The sequence below is a fragment of the Xiphophorus hellerii genome, chromosome 16, assembly GCF_003331165.1.
Source record: "Xiphophorus hellerii strain 12219 chromosome 16, Xiphophorus_hellerii-4.1, whole genome shotgun sequence".
Lineage (NCBI taxonomy): Eukaryota > Metazoa > Chordata > Actinopteri > Cyprinodontiformes > Poeciliidae > Xiphophorus > Xiphophorus hellerii.
In genome coordinates, this window is record NC_045687.1 from 17,209,178 (window position 1) to 17,226,368 (window position 17,191).

At 39.0% G+C, this 17,191-nt stretch overlaps 1 protein-coding gene across 3 annotated transcripts in view; it reads left to right on the plus strand.

Annotated features, from left to right (window-relative positions):
• The window catches only part of cacna1ha (calcium channel, voltage-dependent, T type, alpha 1H subunit a), a 137,333-nt gene extending 121,320 nt beyond the window's left edge, over positions 1-16,013 (plus strand). For 2 of the 3 annotated variants that reach the window (XM_032587022.1, XM_032587023.1), the window contains exons 33-39: positions 117-238; positions 2,508-2,666; positions 2,832-2,969; positions 3,131-3,299; positions 4,541-4,698; positions 5,584-13,021; positions 16,002-16,013. In XM_032587022.1, the coding sequence (XP_032442913.1) occupies positions 117-238; positions 2,508-2,666; positions 2,832-2,969; positions 3,131-3,299; positions 4,541-4,698; positions 5,584-6,879 (2,042 nt within the window). In that variant the 3' untranslated portion in view covers positions 6,880-13,021; positions 16,002-16,013. Of the gene's footprint in view, positions 1-116; positions 239-2,507; positions 2,667-2,831; positions 2,970-3,130; positions 3,300-3,685; positions 3,743-4,540; positions 4,699-5,583; positions 13,022-16,001 lie in introns of those variants that run through there. The other variant, XM_032587024.1, reaches the window with a different exon arrangement.
• Positions 16,014-17,191: the final 1,178 nt, after the last annotated feature.

Below are 17,191 nucleotides of genomic sequence, written 5' to 3' on the forward strand. Positions count from 1 at the left end.
ATAAAAGTATTTTTGCCTGTTTAATTATCAACAATGTTGATAAAGTGAACAGTTGGAGTGTTTTATTAGGGCACTGAGGTGTAAATAATGCCAAAATATGTTTTTGTTCTGTTTAGAATGCAGCGACAGCAACCCGTGTGAGGGGCTGAGCCGTCACGCAACATTTGAGAATTTTGGGATGGCCTTCCTCACACTGTTTCGAGTTTCCACGGGAGACAACTGGAATGGGATTATGAAAGTATGAACAAAGACGCGCGCGCATGCACAGAACTGAAGACAAAGACTGTCATACTTGATGACTAGATTATCGGAAACCACGGAGAGAACACTGACCTCTAAAACTAATTATGTGGAAGTAAAGTAGCTTAGCATGGCAATGTCAACACTAACATTTTAATTTTCACCTCATTGAAAATAGCTTGTAAAATAGTTAGTTTGGCAACAAAAGGTCTGTATTTGACAACACACTGGAAATATGTAATATTTTAAAAGCTTAATTTCTCTTTAGAGAAAAAAGAGTGAGTTTCTTCAAGGGTGAGGTCTGAAAAAAAACTTTATATTTTTTGTTTATCGTAATATTTGTTAAATGTTAAACTTTGTGGATTTTATAATGGTAAAAGTACTTTGAATTGATCTTGTTCTGTCACTACAAAGTTTATGATGTATTTTAAAAAGAAGATGACATAAGGACTCCTTCAGTCTACACTCTTTTTAGTCAAATCGGTTTAATGCTGAAAAAAAGTTTTGTTTTCTTTCTTTTTTCGGCAAATGAGTAAATAAAAAAAATATTTTAATGACTAAGGAAAATATTTGTTGACTAGAACATTGCACTTCTATAGTCCAAATTCAGTGTCACTATAAAAGATATCCAATCCTGAAACAGACAATCGCATCTATGATGGCAAATAAAAAAAAAGAGAGGAATGAGGAGCGACTTTATTAAAACTTAGATCATTGTCTCAACATTTAATAATATTATTGCTTTTGCATGATTAGATAAACTGAACTGATTGTCTAATATCATGCTCTAAAGTAGATGTAGTTTAAAATGAAGCATGCAATAGATTATTTTTTCAGTTAATTATCCTTTTGGATATTTTGGTGAATAGCAGTCAAAGTAGATTTATTTTCCAACTTATTTTCTTGTTGCAATATTTGTTGAATCAAGCCATAGCATGTTTTGATCCTATTTTAGTAAAAATCTCTCTTTCCATCACGCTTCTCCTGATCTTACTGCCACTCTCTAAATACACTCTATAGGAGATGGCTTTCACATGGCTTTGGTATGAATTGTTACCTCTAAATTTGTGGTGTTCTCTTTAGCTGATCTGTATTAGTTCCGTAGTTGGACCAATTAGAGACACCCTCTAGGAGAAGGGGGGAAAAAAACCCTTTTCTTAAGCAGTTGAGAAGCAGAAACTAGACGCTGCTAAATATCACTTTTGAACTGAGTAGAATTGTCAGTAATGAATCATTAATCAGTCTAAGACTGTACTGTACTATTTTCTCTCAAACATCATTGCCACCTTTATACATAAAATTAAATCAGTTATGTTACTCTCTTCCCAAACTGGGCATTTTGTCTCTGCATTTAGCAGCTTTTATACTCCTTATGTCAGTGGAAGTTCTCGCATGAATGGCACTGTGGGCGATCTCCACCTCCCTCCACCCCTCGACCCCCACAGCTCCAGCCAATTAGAATGTTGCCAATTATGTAAGCTTCTGGAGCATGATAAAATTCAGTGCATTTAGCAGGAGGCTCATCTCCCTATTCTGAGCAGCGAGCACGTGACGACTACTCAACGCATGGGGGCGCCAACTCCCCATTTACAGCATTAGTAAAAGCATTACAGTACTTGTTCTAGAAACAGCTGCTGGGTAACTGCTCATATCGCTCTTTATCCTTTTTAAAATCTTAGAATGCATGTTCCATGAGTTGACAGGTGCAATAATAAAACTTTTTGAAAGGCAACTCTTCCGATGAGATTTGCAAATTCTGTGTTGACTGAAAAAAACAACAAAAAAAAACTAATATTCTGATAAATTTCTCAAGCTGACAACTTTGTTTTACTCCCAAATTATAATAATATTAATAATAATGACAATATGGCAACTTTTCAGTCAGTGACAAAAGTGCTGAACTAAACTATAAGAAATACCAAATCAACCTATTTGCCTCCAAAACAGATTTAATCATTCAGAGCTCTAGGCATTTTTTTTTTTACTTCATGACTAAATTTTGAGTAATTCTTGGTTTAAAAGCATTAAATTCATGTGTGTCATCATGGTGATTGATCAAGTTGTTTATAATACATGATTATTTTACCAAGGTTATATTTACATGACACAAAAACAAACTTGTACATTTTGTCAGATTTTTCTAAGTTTCTAAAGATTTCCTGTTGTGTCACCTTTTAAGTTCTTATATAATCTTTTTTAGATCTGTGTGTCTCTTTGTATTTTGGTTGGTGTTTACATGTCTAAATCTTACTCTTGGTTTCTTAAAGGACACTTTAAGGGATTGCCAGCCAGACGAAGTCCACTGTTTGTCTTACCTACCCTGGGTGTCTCCAATTTACTTTGTCACCTTCGTGCTCATGGCCCAGTTTGTTTTGGTCAATGTGGTGGTGGCTGTTTTAATGAAACACCTGGAGGAGAGCAACAAGGTATGATCACAGAAAACAATAAATAGCATGGCAGTGTAAAAATTTAAATACGTGTGTGTGTGAGATAAAATATCATGCATTTAGCAAAAACTGTCTCATTCTAGTTTTTGATGGGCCTGAAAACTGGTTGCAAAATGTAAAGTAGAAATGTGTCTCACTCTCTAGGAGGCCAAAGAGGATGCAGAGATGGATGCAGAAATTGCACTGGAAATGGAAGTGGAGAGGCAACGCAGACAAAGCACCGGATCCAACAACTCAGTGGGAGGAACTTATATTGGGCCATGCCCGAATTCACCTGAAGAGGTCAGAGGTCAACTGTGTTTGCTAGCAGCATACTGTTGTAAAATAATATCATAAGCATGAACTGAATAATTTACTAATTGATTTCAACACGTTGTGACAGTTTGTCTTATGAAGCAGAATGTGGCGTGAATGAACCTTGTGGTGTTTGTCGCCCTCTATAGGAGGAAGAACAGCAGTACAATGACCAGAACCTGCTGTCTTCAGGCAAGATGTCCGTATCCAGGATGCACTCTCTGCCAAATGACAGCTACATGTTTCAACCTGTACGACCTGCTAGCTCCCCCTACCCTACAAAGGAGGTAGATGCTAGTTCCCAGCACCAGCATGCGGGTGAGTTAATTGAAACCTCCAAACAACTCCCCAGAAATGTTGAGATTTGTTCATATATTTTAACATGTAACTGGCTGCAGGACTAGTGACAGTGCAGTTTACTAAAACTTACATAGAATATGTGATAATATATACAAATAATTTGATTTTCAAAATAGATTATTATATGACAAGAAAACAGCCTAAATTATGTCGTGAGGGAAGAAATTCGAGTGAGGGCTAAGATGTGAATACTCAGTATTTAATATTAGTTGTTTCAAAATTGTTACATAACATCATGGGTGTGTTGTCTTTCTAGAATTAGTTTTTCCTGTAAACGGTCCAAATAGCAGCAGAAAAAAAGGGAACACTTTTTAAGGTACTGACAAAAACTGTTTCATCTGCAGTCAGACTCTAATGGCATGTTGTGACCCGGCTGTGGGCAGACCGAGCTCTGTCCCAAGGTACTGACTGTAGTGGATGAGTTGATCCATGTGAATCTCTGCAACCTTCACACAGGCTCATCTGCTCAGCTTCTAAATGGCTGGAAACCTAAAAGGGGACTACAGTTAACTTTCAGGACAAGCTGGAAAGTCACAAAAACCATATGAGCCAAAAAAGAACGAGTGTACAGATTACAGGAAGTTTTCGGAATCAGTGACTTTAGAGCTTGAGCTGAAGGTATTGATTTAAGATGAACGTAATGCTGAAACTGCTTTACCTGAACTCACAAATTCAAGGGATATGTGTGTTCAAAACACCAAAGATTCTGGTTACATAGTTTCTTAGAGATTGGACTTGCTTGTCTATTACTAGTCTCTTAATAAGCTCTCAAGAGGTGAATATATCCTTACTGCATTTTATGTAACCAGAATCTAAATGTAGATTATTTATCATCTATGAAGAGCTTCAAGATAACATTTCTGCTCTGGTTAGCAATCCATTCAATGTTTTAGACAACTTTCATTCAGAAAAAAAACCCATTTTGTTTTGATAGCATGTCTGATATTTCAGCATCTTCTAATCACAGCTAAATTGCTTTCTTGAATTTTTTAGCTGAAATTGCTGATCCTTTTACCCCAGATGTGCTATCATAATAAAGTGTAATTTACTACAAAGCAACAGGAGCTACTACATGTGTCAGTGTAGTACTAATCGTGCACGATTTATTTATTTTTCCTGCAAAGCTGCATGTTTCTACGGGGGCAAAGATGCGATTCAACCTTTTGTGTGATGAACTCTTGATTCATCTCATCCCGCAGTCTCAGTGATGTCGATCCAATCCCAGCCCTGCGAGAGCCGCTCTCTGCTGCAGGTTCCAGACGCTTCCCCTCTTCATCCCCAGTCGACTCCCACCCTCACTTTGCCCCGCATTGCCCCACCAACACCTGGCCCCTCACCACGGGCCCTGCACAGACAGGTGAGAGAAACCCGACCGCCTCACAGTTCAGTTCTGTTGTTACTTTTTCAAAAACAGACATGGAAAAATTCACCTCCCTCAGACTGGAAAGGCTAGTTAAACACCTATCTTTGAGACTCCAGTGAACCACTTCTCCACAGGACTAAGGTTAAGGTTCACTTTTCTACAGTCAAAATCCAGAATTAAATCAAATTAAGATTCATAAGTGAGACTAAAAGGAGAACATTCACAGACTTTCTTAATCTGACTGAGGTTAAGCTGTTTTCCAAATGCCCCAAAAGCTGAGTTCAAAAAGTATTGACTCAGAGGCCGGAGTACAAATGCCCTCCACACTTTTAGTTCAGCCTCAGTTCAGTTTGTTTATATATGTAACGTCGATTTACAACAAATGTTTTGTTTTTTTTAAATTATAATAATTTCAATTCAGTCATACATACATTCCATTTGATCCTGGTCATCAAACAGTATAGTATGCTCACTTATTTATGCAGAGTAGTTTCTAAAGAAACCCAACAGATCGCATCAAGTCCTTGACTTGCAGCATTCATTCAAACCTTTTAGATTTTATTTGTAAAGTAATTTGTTATGCTTGACTGTAACATAAAATCTCTATAAGACAAAATGTGAAAACTTTTAATGGGTGTAAATCTGTTTGTATGGTTCTTCTTTTTTTGACAGCGCAAGCTTCAAATTCTGGAATATATGTGTATTAATAACGATTAAACAGAATACAAGACACTATTAATGTCTTTATGGGAATCTTTGCATTATTTATTTCTTAATGAATTTAGTCATTTTTACCACACGAGCTTACCTTGCTTTGAACTTTCACTCGGACGAAAGCCACCAAGAGCTGATAACTGTGTGTGATTTTATGTGTTGCAGGGGGCAGTTAAAGTTGATTCTGTGGAGTTCCAAAGCTGTGAGCAACAAGAGAGGTCCAATTCAGCCCATCTGCCTCCCCAATCCCCATCGTCACTCTCCCCGCTGCCTCCTTTTCCCCCTTCTCCCTCTGCCCTCTCCTTCCACCCATGCACGCCATCTCCCTCCTCTCTTCCTCCGTCACCATCTTCCCTCCTGCCTCTCCCGTCTCCTCCGTCTTTTCTCCTGCCTCCACCTCCCTCACCGCGTCTGCCCTCTCGCTCCAGCAGCCTCCGCAGGCCCAGGGCTCCGTCCGCCATTTCCCTCTCGGACCCGGCCGACGCAGAGGTGTATCACATTACCAGCTCGGCTTGCCACAGGTGGAGGAATGCAGAAGGAGGGGAACAAGAAAACAGACGCAAGGCAGGGCGCAGCCACTCGCTGTCCCCTTACGCCTCGCCGCACTCCCTCGATTTGATCCCCACGCTGCCTCCTCCGTCCAACAGGAGCACCCTTAGTCTGCACGGGGCAGGATCAAAGGACGTCAAGAAAGGCTTCAGTGTCGACCACCACGGCTTCCTGGAGAAGCCTCAATTAGAACTGGCGGGTCACTCGGATGACCAGCGGCGCCACTCGATTGAGGTCTGCCTTCCGCAGGCCGTCATAACCACCGACAGCCAAAACTTTATGCTGGAGACCCATCGATCGGAAAAGGGCGCTCAGTCCTTTCCCATGAGGGTGCAATCAGTCGGCGGCAGGCAGAGAAAGAAGAAGACGAGCCCTCCCTGCATCTCCATCCACCCGCCCCCAGAGAGGGAACATCGCCTGCTTCCCTCGCCCCCGAAACTGGCCGACTGCAGCATGACGCTGAGACGCAGGACATCTTCTAACGACTTCACACAGCACTCGCAAGACACACCCGCAGAAACACAGCTCCGTGCACACATGCAGACACCTCTAACACCGATCCCCGCGCCGCTGCGGCCACATTCGCCAACACACACACTGACCCCGTCGCAGGGATCCACCCCGACTCACGCCCAGGCGCACACTCCATCTCCTGCTCACATTCCCATCAGCCCAAACATCTTCATCCAGCCCCACGCGCCCCTCCTCCCAACCGTTATGCCTTTCTCACAGACGGTCTCGAGGCACTCCCCACTCGCAGGAGACTGCATCCCTCTCCCCCGATTCACCTTCGACCAACCGCAGTCCAGGTACGTGGGCGAGCCCGAATCCGTCGCCTGCTCTTCCCCTTTTGACAACCGACTGGGAAGCAGTCCAGGTTTCAGCGCAAAGAATCGGAGGACCGCCCAGTGAACTCTGAGTTGCGTTCAGGAGATGAATTATTCAGTTTGAAAAGTCTCTAAAGCTGGCGTAGAAACCTCCCCCAACCCTCATCTGACCTCAGCAGTGTTTGGTGTTGGAGAAGAAAAGAGAGGTTCTTTAATTTGTTTTTGTTTAGTTATAAAAAGAAAAGACATTGATTCCTTCCAGGAAAACATGGGAATGAACTCCTCATGATTTAAACAGATGGTGGGATACATTTTTTTCTTGCTTAAAAAAGAAAAAAAAATCCGCCAAGGCTGGACATTTCTAGTATCACTCACTGTAGTGTGTCGATGGCTGATCCCCTCACCACACAACAGGACTGAAGCCACCTTACTCTGTAGCCAAAGTTTTTTTCACACACTGTCCTCACCCACGCGAGCCAATCAGGAAGCAGCGTCTGGCTGGTGACCGCCGACCCTTTTTGTTTCCTTTTTTTCATTGTTGTTTTCTTTTTAAATAGGGTAGGCGGTTTGTGAAACGCGAGCGTGGGAGGGGGAACGGTGGGATATGCAACTTCAGGTTTTCTGCAGACGTTCTGCTCGCCCCTTCTCTGCTCCTCGATCACATTGATCAGAGAGGAAAAGTGTAAATGCTCCGTGCTACGTGCGAGGTTTCCGTCGAGTCCATCGTCACCGAAGTCGAACTTGCTCATTCTCGCGACGACAGAGAGGGGGAGCACGGCAGAGCTGTAGTTTTTTCTTTTGTCCAAGTGTAAATAAAAGGAAAAAAAAATAATGTATTTGGTGAGATTTAAAGATAGCTCTATCCATATGCACATATTTTTATAGAGGTCTATAATGTTTTTGCACACAGATTTGAATTTCAAGTTGCTCGTATTTCCTCTGTTGTCCTCTCGTGAATGTATGTTTCTTCTAAAAGATCCAGCGAGAGTGGTGAAGGTGATTGAACCTCCTCTCAAACTGCAAGTCGAGGTCGAGGGGAGGGACTTTATTTTTCTATTTTGACAAAGCATCAGAGGAGAGAACTGGCGTGTGATGTGTTTTTTTCTGTAGTTTTGTCTCAGACTTTTGTGTACGTGGTGTCTCAATAACAGTCTGGGGAAGCAGGCTCAGTGGTGCAAACACGTAGGTTTTTGATGGATCTAAACCATGAAGAAAAAAAATCTTGAACCTTTGAAGAAAAAAAAAAATCTATAGGGAAGCTTTGCACTGATTTTTACAAGTTGATTTCAAAATTAGGGATTTTTCAGCAAATTTTAGAGGACAAAAAGCCGTACTGCGGTGTCTTCAGGAAAACACAAATACCTAATTTACAAGCACCTGCAATGCCTTGTAAAACATTTATATCCATTAAACTTTTTCACATAAGTCCAGTTTTCCGTTTGCCACAAGCCATGTAAACATGGAAGGAAGTGCACTGATCGCATCGCATTAGCCACTTTCCCTATGGTAAAACAAGATGTGGTGGCATCGTGCTGTGGAGTTTTGTCTTTCAGTATAGGGAAAAGAAAGCTTTTGGGAGGTAATGGGAAGATGGATGGAGCCAAAAATAAAAAGAATTCCTAAAAATAAAACTTATTTGAGACTAAAAAAAAAATGCATTCAGAGCAACAAAAGAATGGTTTAGATATGCAAGCAAGAATGGCCTAATCAAAGTCCATACCTAAATCCAACTGAGAATATGGGTCGAGATTTGACAACTTATGTTTACAAACGCTTTCCATTCAAGACTGTTTGAGCTATTTTATTACGAATGATAAAAGAAGCTAGTAGCAAAAGACTTGCAATGCACCGACTTAAAGTGTCTGACCAAAAAAAGTCTTCAGTAAATGATTCACATATAAAAAGCCATCGGTATAATGCATCGATGTTGGTGAATTTAACGTGACAAAATGTGAAAAAGTTCAAGGAGCGTGTGTACTTTTGCAATGCAGGGAAAATACGACGAAATTCAAAGTGGCATCACTGAGCCTCTCTTCTGCTGCTGTGCTTCGGCTGGATCAGCTCTGACACCTGTGTTTCTGTACATCTAAAGACAACCAAACTAACTTTCTAAATATGTGTAGCCAGAGTGCAATAATAATATATAAATATATATATATATATGTGGAAAATATAGTGACATCCACACTACATAAGACAGCCACATCCTTGTATTCATACATACTGTAGAACTGTTATAAATATACGATATAAGATGATTTTTTTACATGATGGTCGAGGGATACTACTATTTCTAGCGGTCTTGCTGCTGTAGGTATGCACTGCCTCGTTATGGCTGTGATGGGGCAGGTGTGGCTGTGGGGTTTGGTACTGCAGATTAGTTTTTTGGGGGTTTTTTTTCCTCGAAAAGCTCAGGCCCACCAGCCTGGGGTGTTACTGTAAGCAGAAGAGTGACAAGCATCTCTACTGAGGACTCGATAAGCCATTTGCCATTCCACCTTTTCTTTTTTCTTCTTCCTCTTTAGACTAGCAATTCATCTTTCACGACGGATCATATTTATTTCCTACACCAGATAAAATAAAGCCACAGCTTGCTGACAAACCACACAAACTGTTCTAGTGGCTGAATATTGTCGCACAGAGCCGTACTTCTACTCTGACACAGCACAATATGTATTTTGATCCAGTTGTTTTTCAGCTCAGTCTTGTTTGGCATATATGTGCATGAGAAGTACACTTTCGTTATTTCAGAAGTCTAAAGACAGCTGGCTGGGACAGCGTTGTTTATTCTATGATGCTTTATTTTTATTTTTTTTTCTCATTGTGCTTTATTTCGAATGTCTTGTGGTGATCAGCATGAAGCATGCACAAGTCCTCAGCGATCTGAGAGAAAACCAAAGTGCTTTGATGCTGATGCTCTGATCAAATAAATTAGAAATTTAAAAATAGCTGTTTACCAACCAAATCAACACATTAAAGGGTGAATATCATCATGTTTTTTTTTACAACTTTTTAAATTCAGTTATGTTCGTGTTCATAGCATACTGTAGCTATGTTTATATAGCTAGGTCCAAAGCTCAAGATTTGGACGAAAAATGCCTCTGAAAGTAAGCTGAAAAGTGATGGCGTTACATTTTGAAAATCCAAACTCAGCCATCAGTTTCTATACCAATGGCCAGGTAACACCAAAAATCGTGACACCAAACTTTCAAGCTTAAATTCAGGCTCTTAAATTGAATATTTCTGTGGTGATTTACCCAGTGAACAGGAGGAAGTCAGGTGTCCAAGGCATTGTTCTTAGGCATTTCTCCTGCTAGGCTGTGTGTCCCTGTAATTTGCCATCGGAATGAGTTACGAAACAATTCTAATCGAAACCAAGACGTCTCATACACTCTGGCAGTATTCAAGTAGATGTAATGGCTGCTCTTGTTCTAACCAGTTTTGTCACTGTGGTGCCTTCTGCCGTCACTGGGATACTTTATGTCTGCAATGAAGCAAAAGAATAGTGGAGGGAAGTTGCTGAAATTCTCATATTTTGATAATCAGTCCATGTTTCATGATTTTGATTATATTTATCTCTACTACACTTCGAAAAGGATAGAATTTTTTGTCAATACGTCATCAATTCTGAAAAGTCACTTTAAGCTAATGCTAAACATGTGGTTTTAGGAAAAGAAAGGAAGTACGATGGACCCCCCTGCCTGTTCGCAGTTCAGTATTTGCAGATTCATAGATTGAAGGATTTCTTTCCGTGGAACGTAACTTAACATTATCCATGATAAATGGGCCTTTTTGCGTATTTTTCCATAGCGCATATCGGAATCAAAATTCCTTCGATTGTCACTGAACTGATGACAATAATGTTTTCTAAAGAATATAACGCTTGGAGTGCTAAAACACCTGCACGCAATGCTACTCGACACGCTATTGGCTGGCATTTGCAAAGCACTCAATCGTGACGGACCATTTATTTCACTAATTGGCTACACCGCAAAAGACAGAGATAACCAAGTCTATAGATTAGTTTATACTAATGGTTTCTACTGTTAAAATTAATGCATATTATGGCATATTTCGTGTTTGAGCTATTAAAATAGGTATGCCATTTTAGAGGGGTCTCAAGTATTTTCAGATTTTAGGCCTTCAAGGTTGTCCCTGACCCCCGGGAATACTGGGTGAGCATTATAATTAACATGTAATTCATCGTTCATTCGGCTCCCTGAGAAGAAAATGAGCCTCTGCTCGAGGGTGGGTAGACGCACCGAAGCAAAATTTGGAGGGAGACGTTGACATGATCAACACATTCACCCAGTGTTGCCTCAGTTTTCTGGTTCTGCATACAGAACTTTGTGGTATGTGCGCCTTTGCTGCATTGCCAAAAAAACAGTCACAAAACTGTTTGACTTGATTGGTTTTTGGAAAGTTCTTTGTTGGCATCAAGGGGAAAAAAGTCAGTTTTCTCTATAAAAATTGGTGAGCTCTGCTAATACGTATGTTACATCATCTAACACTTTTAGTAGTTGCACCTTTCAGTTTTAGAAAGGTAGATTCAAACCAGACTGTGAAAAATTTATATTTGAGACATTTAATATTTATAGGTTTTCAGACTGTAAAATATGATGACATTTTCCCTTTAAGTAAGCAGCGTCTCTGCTGGTTTGTGTTGTGAAAATTGTGGGGGGGGGGGGGGGGGGGGGGGGGGGAACCATTTCTTTTAACCTCTTACTTCATGGATATTTAACTCATCTGACTTCATTTCGGAGGCTGGTGAATTGTCTCAAATGGGCAATTGGAAATCTTAGAGAGCCACCTAAGCACCAGATCAGTAATGAAGATGATTATAGCCGTCATAATCACTCGGTCATTACGTTTTTGCTCGCTCATTAGCATTATCTCTCCCACGCTGTATGCATGTCGAGGTCAAAACGGTGAGATAAACATAAATAACTAATAATCATGGTGTGTCAGCCTCACGGGTCGCTGCTTATGAGCACAGTTGAGAGCTAGTTCATTTCTTCATAGTGCTGTTCTTCCAGCTCTGGAGGCAGACCTGAACATGGACTCGGCGAGATTATTTCTTCCTGAACATTGCACAGTTCCTAATTTTGCTCATCGTTTTTTATACAGTGTTTGCTCGTCTTGTCCCTTGTCCTCTTTCTGCACAGATTATCAGCAACGGGGAGGTTTCATGTAGTACGAGGACAGCCTCTTCTCTGTCTCCCTCGTATTTGTTGGAGCGCAGACAGCCCCGATCTATAAGGCATAATTGCCCTGTTAATCAGTACAGTTTGATAGAGAGACAGCTGAATCGTTTTTATGATTTACAGATCTTTGGATCTTAATATATAAATCCTGTTTTTGAGGAAAACGCTTTTGACTATTGCATGTTCTGATTTGTTGAGAAAAAAAAAACAAAAAACTTTTGGGAAAGAATCTCCTGGATGTTTTAGAGATTTTGATATTTACATTTTCAGACGTTACAATTTGTAGATTGACTACCTAATTGCTCTGGGCTCTGATTATTTGTATCTGATAAAATCCTGATCAAATGACCTTATTCTTTATGGTCCAATGCAATATGGGGTCATCAGTTGCTGTACGAGGACCAGTCTCCTCTTTATACAGTTTTATAGAAAGAAACTCGAAGTAAAGGAGCTTTTTTCCACTTTTCCTTATAGTATTCTGAACATTCTAGGAACTCTGGTGATAGTGAAACTCATATATTTTACGTAGGAGTAGCTTTGGCCCTGATTCGCTCTAAAGGACCGATTAGATTAGTTGCATTTTCTTGGTAAACACTGAGGTGGTGATCATGCTCTTTACAGGACACAATTCTTTCAAAAATACAACCTAAACGTTCAAACTGTGACAGAACATGAGGTTATTTAAATAAAAATGCCTTGTTCTTGTTTTTCTTGTTTTCTTTTTCTTTCTTTCTTTTGCCTGCTATATTTTTATTTCAACTCTTTGACCTAAGCGCTCCCTCCTCAACCCCTCTCCCCCCAAGCCTTACAAGAAGGGGAGCTGCTGTTTTTGTCTGTTTTGAGACTCAATTTGTCTGCAATAAGAAGCTTTTTCCCTACGTTCAGAGGAAGAAAGGAGGGGACAGGATGCGTCTGGAGGTTCAGCAAATGGATTCTACTTATTGTCTTGTTGCTGATTACTGTGTGATGACCAACCATTGTCCTGAAGGATGTTTCCCTGTCAATTAAAGAAATAAAAAAAATGTAAAAAAAAAAATTTTCAGTTTTTTTTTCCATTCCTGACACAGTCTAATGCACTTCTTGTTTTTGTCTTTATTCATAGAATAATTATTTCAGTTTATGCACATATATCCTACAAGTTTATATAGAAATTTTGATTAAATACAATAGTTTTAAAGCACAGTTTAGAACCAAAAAACATCATCAGGGGACCCTCTGCAGAGAAACAGAGGATGTTGACCATTAGCAGTGGAAGTTTTTTAAACAAACTTAAGTTATTTTGTAAAATACAGAAAAATAAGACTAAACTGTATTACATGGAAGAGTTTACTGTCCAACTGCAGAGCGCAGTTTGTTCCAATCTAATAATCATCCTGGTTAAGGCACCATCATAACTGTAGTGAGGCTACGAAAGGTCTTTACCGCAACTGTGTAGGTAAGTAAAACAACCACTAGGTGGCAATGTTTAACTGTAAAAATTGGAGATATTCAATTGAAAACTGAAAGATGTAGAATTGAATGTGTACAGTAGTCTTCGTGCAGCTAAATTCCTTTTATTTGACAGAAAAATCAATCAATCTTTTGGGTGAAGAAGATGTTGGGCTCCAATAGAAAAATATTTAATGACTAATTACAAGAAACACCACAGGGAGCTTCAAAGAATGCCAAAAATGATTCAGAATCTTAGTATATTATTTTTCTCAAATGTATGATATTTATATTGTTTCTCCACTTGACCAATTATGAATGAAGTACGACTGAAAAAGCCTTTTGTTGGGTCTAGTCACAACTATTCTCATCTGTAGGGTCAAGAAATCACTTGGACAAAAAGACAGACTGGGCAAAAATGGCATCCAGAAGAGAATTCCAAGAGAAAAGAATACAAAGTTCCTACCAGATTTGCCTAAAACATCCCAGTGATCCCAAAGCTTGTGTCAAAATATTCCATGTCCTGCTACATTTGGTGTAACACCAACACAGTGTTTGAGAAAAGAAAAGAGCGTACAATAAAACATTGAGGTCAAAGTATGACGTGAGCCTTGTTTGCTGCTTTAAGACCCAAATTACCATAAATAATATAACTATCATTACTGCTCTCTACCAGAAAAGCCTGACCAAAAGTTACCAACATGTGGTCACGCACACGTAGTAGCTGTTTCCAGGTAAAACAGGGCTTTACGTACCAAAATCTGCAAATGGCATAAATTTTAAATCAAGCAGCATGTAGCAAGATTACATTTTGATATAAGACAGAATCATGAAAACCTTTTCGAAATGCATAAAATTTGACGTGCAAATTTGCTGTCCCCCTATTCGTCTGTACAGCACTTTGACGGTATCCATAAAAGATGCCACTAGATGTTGCCATCCATCCACTGTCAAAGGCAGACTTTAGCCTTGTGCACGTTACATTCTGTATGCATTTGCTAGTGAAGCAATGTCCGCTGTAATATGTTGTAAGACGTAAAGGTCGAAATGGCAGATTTAAAAAAAGAAAAGAAAAATAAAACGTCTCCTTTCCCACCTCCCTTGACAGAAACAACAGTGACTGGTAATGTTGTTTTTTTGTGTTTTTTTTTTTTCCATTTAAGTGCCAATATTTATCAAAGCCTATTTTCAACTGATGGATTTTACTTTCACAAACTCCATTTTAATTCATCACCCGTCACAACAGCATCAGTCATTGGGCTTTTTGTCGAGGTCAGCCAGCTTTGCCTTTTGATGTATTAGGAAACTCTGCATTTAAAAGCAGCTCAATCTTTTGGTGATTTAATTTAGCCTGTCAAAGCTTTATTCAAAGAATTATTTTGACTGCAACCACTAGGGAAACATCTTTCATGTTGGTTACAATCTTTGAAATGTGTGTGTGTGTGTGTGTGTAAAACATTCCTCCAGTTGATTTCTCTCTGTGAAAAGCCTGGTGCAAATGGTGCAATAAGGCCATCAGTTTGAGTTTTCTTTGTCTGCTGTCAATAAAGCTATTTTGTTGCAACAATAGTTGTTGCACAAAAGGTTCCTAGCTGAAACTGTGTACTGAACATGTACTTTCCAGAAGTGTCTATGATGAAATGCCACATTACGTACTTGATCTCAAGTACAAAAAGTAAAAATATAATTTTGAACATGATACTATTTATAAAATGCCCTATTCTGATGCAGAAGTCGTATATAATTAGAATCAAATATGTGTTGCCCAAATAGAAAATCAAGAGTCCTCTGCTGTGAAGTTGTTCACAACTGTTCCTCACGGATCTGTTCTTGGGCTGTTTTTGTTTATATCTCAATGAATGCTCTTCCATCTGCATGTTCTAAATATAACACTCAAATGTACTCATATTTTTGGGTACATTTAGAAAGAGATTCCAAATGAATGAACAAATTTGCTTGCAAGTTTTGGGTTCACACTGTCTAATTACCAACATGTTTAGTTTTCAGAGTTGTGAGCTTGAGTTGCTGGCCTGTTGTTGTTTAGTTTGACCTACACAGCAAGCAGTGACTTTTGACTCTGTTTGTGTTTAAATGTCTTGAAACAATAATGCTGTGTTGCAGGACGAATTTCAGACTTGTTCAGATGATTACGGAATATCTTATCACATCATGCTTTACACTCTCCCGCTTGAACACGATGGCCGCCTTTCCTCCTTCTCTCCATGAGAAGATCATTAACAAAAATAACTTGCAGTCAGTTTGTAGTTGGATCTGTGTCTCTGTTGGATCTCTCTTAGTTGATTTTGTTACATGAGTCTCGCAGCCTGCTGCTCTCCGTCGTACAGTGTGACACAAATTACCATTAAGATTTTACGATGTTGAGACACATTCAAATCCTGTATGATTTTGGAGATTGCATAATGTGTTTGTGCTTTTAAATATAATTTTTTTTTTCAGTTAAACAGGTCTACTGAAGAGTTAGCTGTTGTTGTGTGAGGTAGGAGGTTTCAAGTTGTTTCTGAATGCAAGTTTTTTTTTGTTTTTTTTTATTATCATTGAAAACGTCAAACCTCAGCTTAAAAAGTTATTAAACATCTATAATTTTTCAGATATGATTTATTGTCTAATGAATCCTTTAAGCTACTGTTTCTGGTGTGAAACTGTAACAATAATAACGTTGGCAATCATTTAAAGTTTTTTTTCAGTATTGTATACTGCTGGGAAAAAAACCCCATAACTTGTTGAGCTTGGAAAACATCCTCAAATATGCAAACCTAAGGTGTCAATACTCAAAAACACCATGTCTAAATGACTGAATCATAGAACCACATCTAAAATACATGAATGGATCCCACTTTGGAAATACCATTTCAGTACCTCTTTAGTACCTCTTACTTTTAAACTTATGAAGCAAAGAATTGTGATTTAGAGAGTTTCCTTTGGTAGCCATATGTCAGTGACAGAAAAGACCGATTCTGCAGCAAGATCTCACAGAAACTGTCACGTAGATGTACTGCACACTCTCTGATATGTGGTACTGTACTCCAAATTTACAGCATAACTCCTGCCTTATGGTGCTGGACCATAAATTTATACCATGCTATATAGTACACAAAGCTGTATATCACAGCTCAAACATCATCTAAGGTACATCGTGTAGTACCTTAGATGCGCTTGATATACCCCACAGAAATTACAAAAAAGAATTTAAACAAATGATCCTCAGTTTTATTTCACAATATACAACTCAAAAATGCATTTTAGCTTTTAGCTAAAGAATAATTTATGTTTTTAGCAGTTGCCAATGGTTTGTAGACTGAATCAAGTAAATGTGTTAAATAGTAAGGTTGTTCATTTCTGGGATACAGTTGGAATTTAGTATATATATTTTTTTTTTATTTTTGCAAAAATAATGTGTACATGTTCCCAAAGTTTACAGGGAATATATTATACAGTGTCTTCCAAACAAGTCTATAATGTGTGAGGTAAATTAACTTTTATTATAGAGGTACTTAAAAACTTGAACGCATAAATGTAAAAACAATAAGTCAGAGATGCTCTTTTATTTTATTGGAGCTTATTTTAAATTCAAGTATGCCTAAAAAAAACCCAAAAACTTTTCTATTACAGCTTTTGGTTTTAATGTGGCAACTTCAGTATTATCAGTGACTCAAATCTGGCCATCCTTTAGAAAAGTTGGAGAAAGAAAATAAGTACGGGACGTCTCAGAAGAACAAAAATATTCTTCTTTCTGTTCATTCTTTG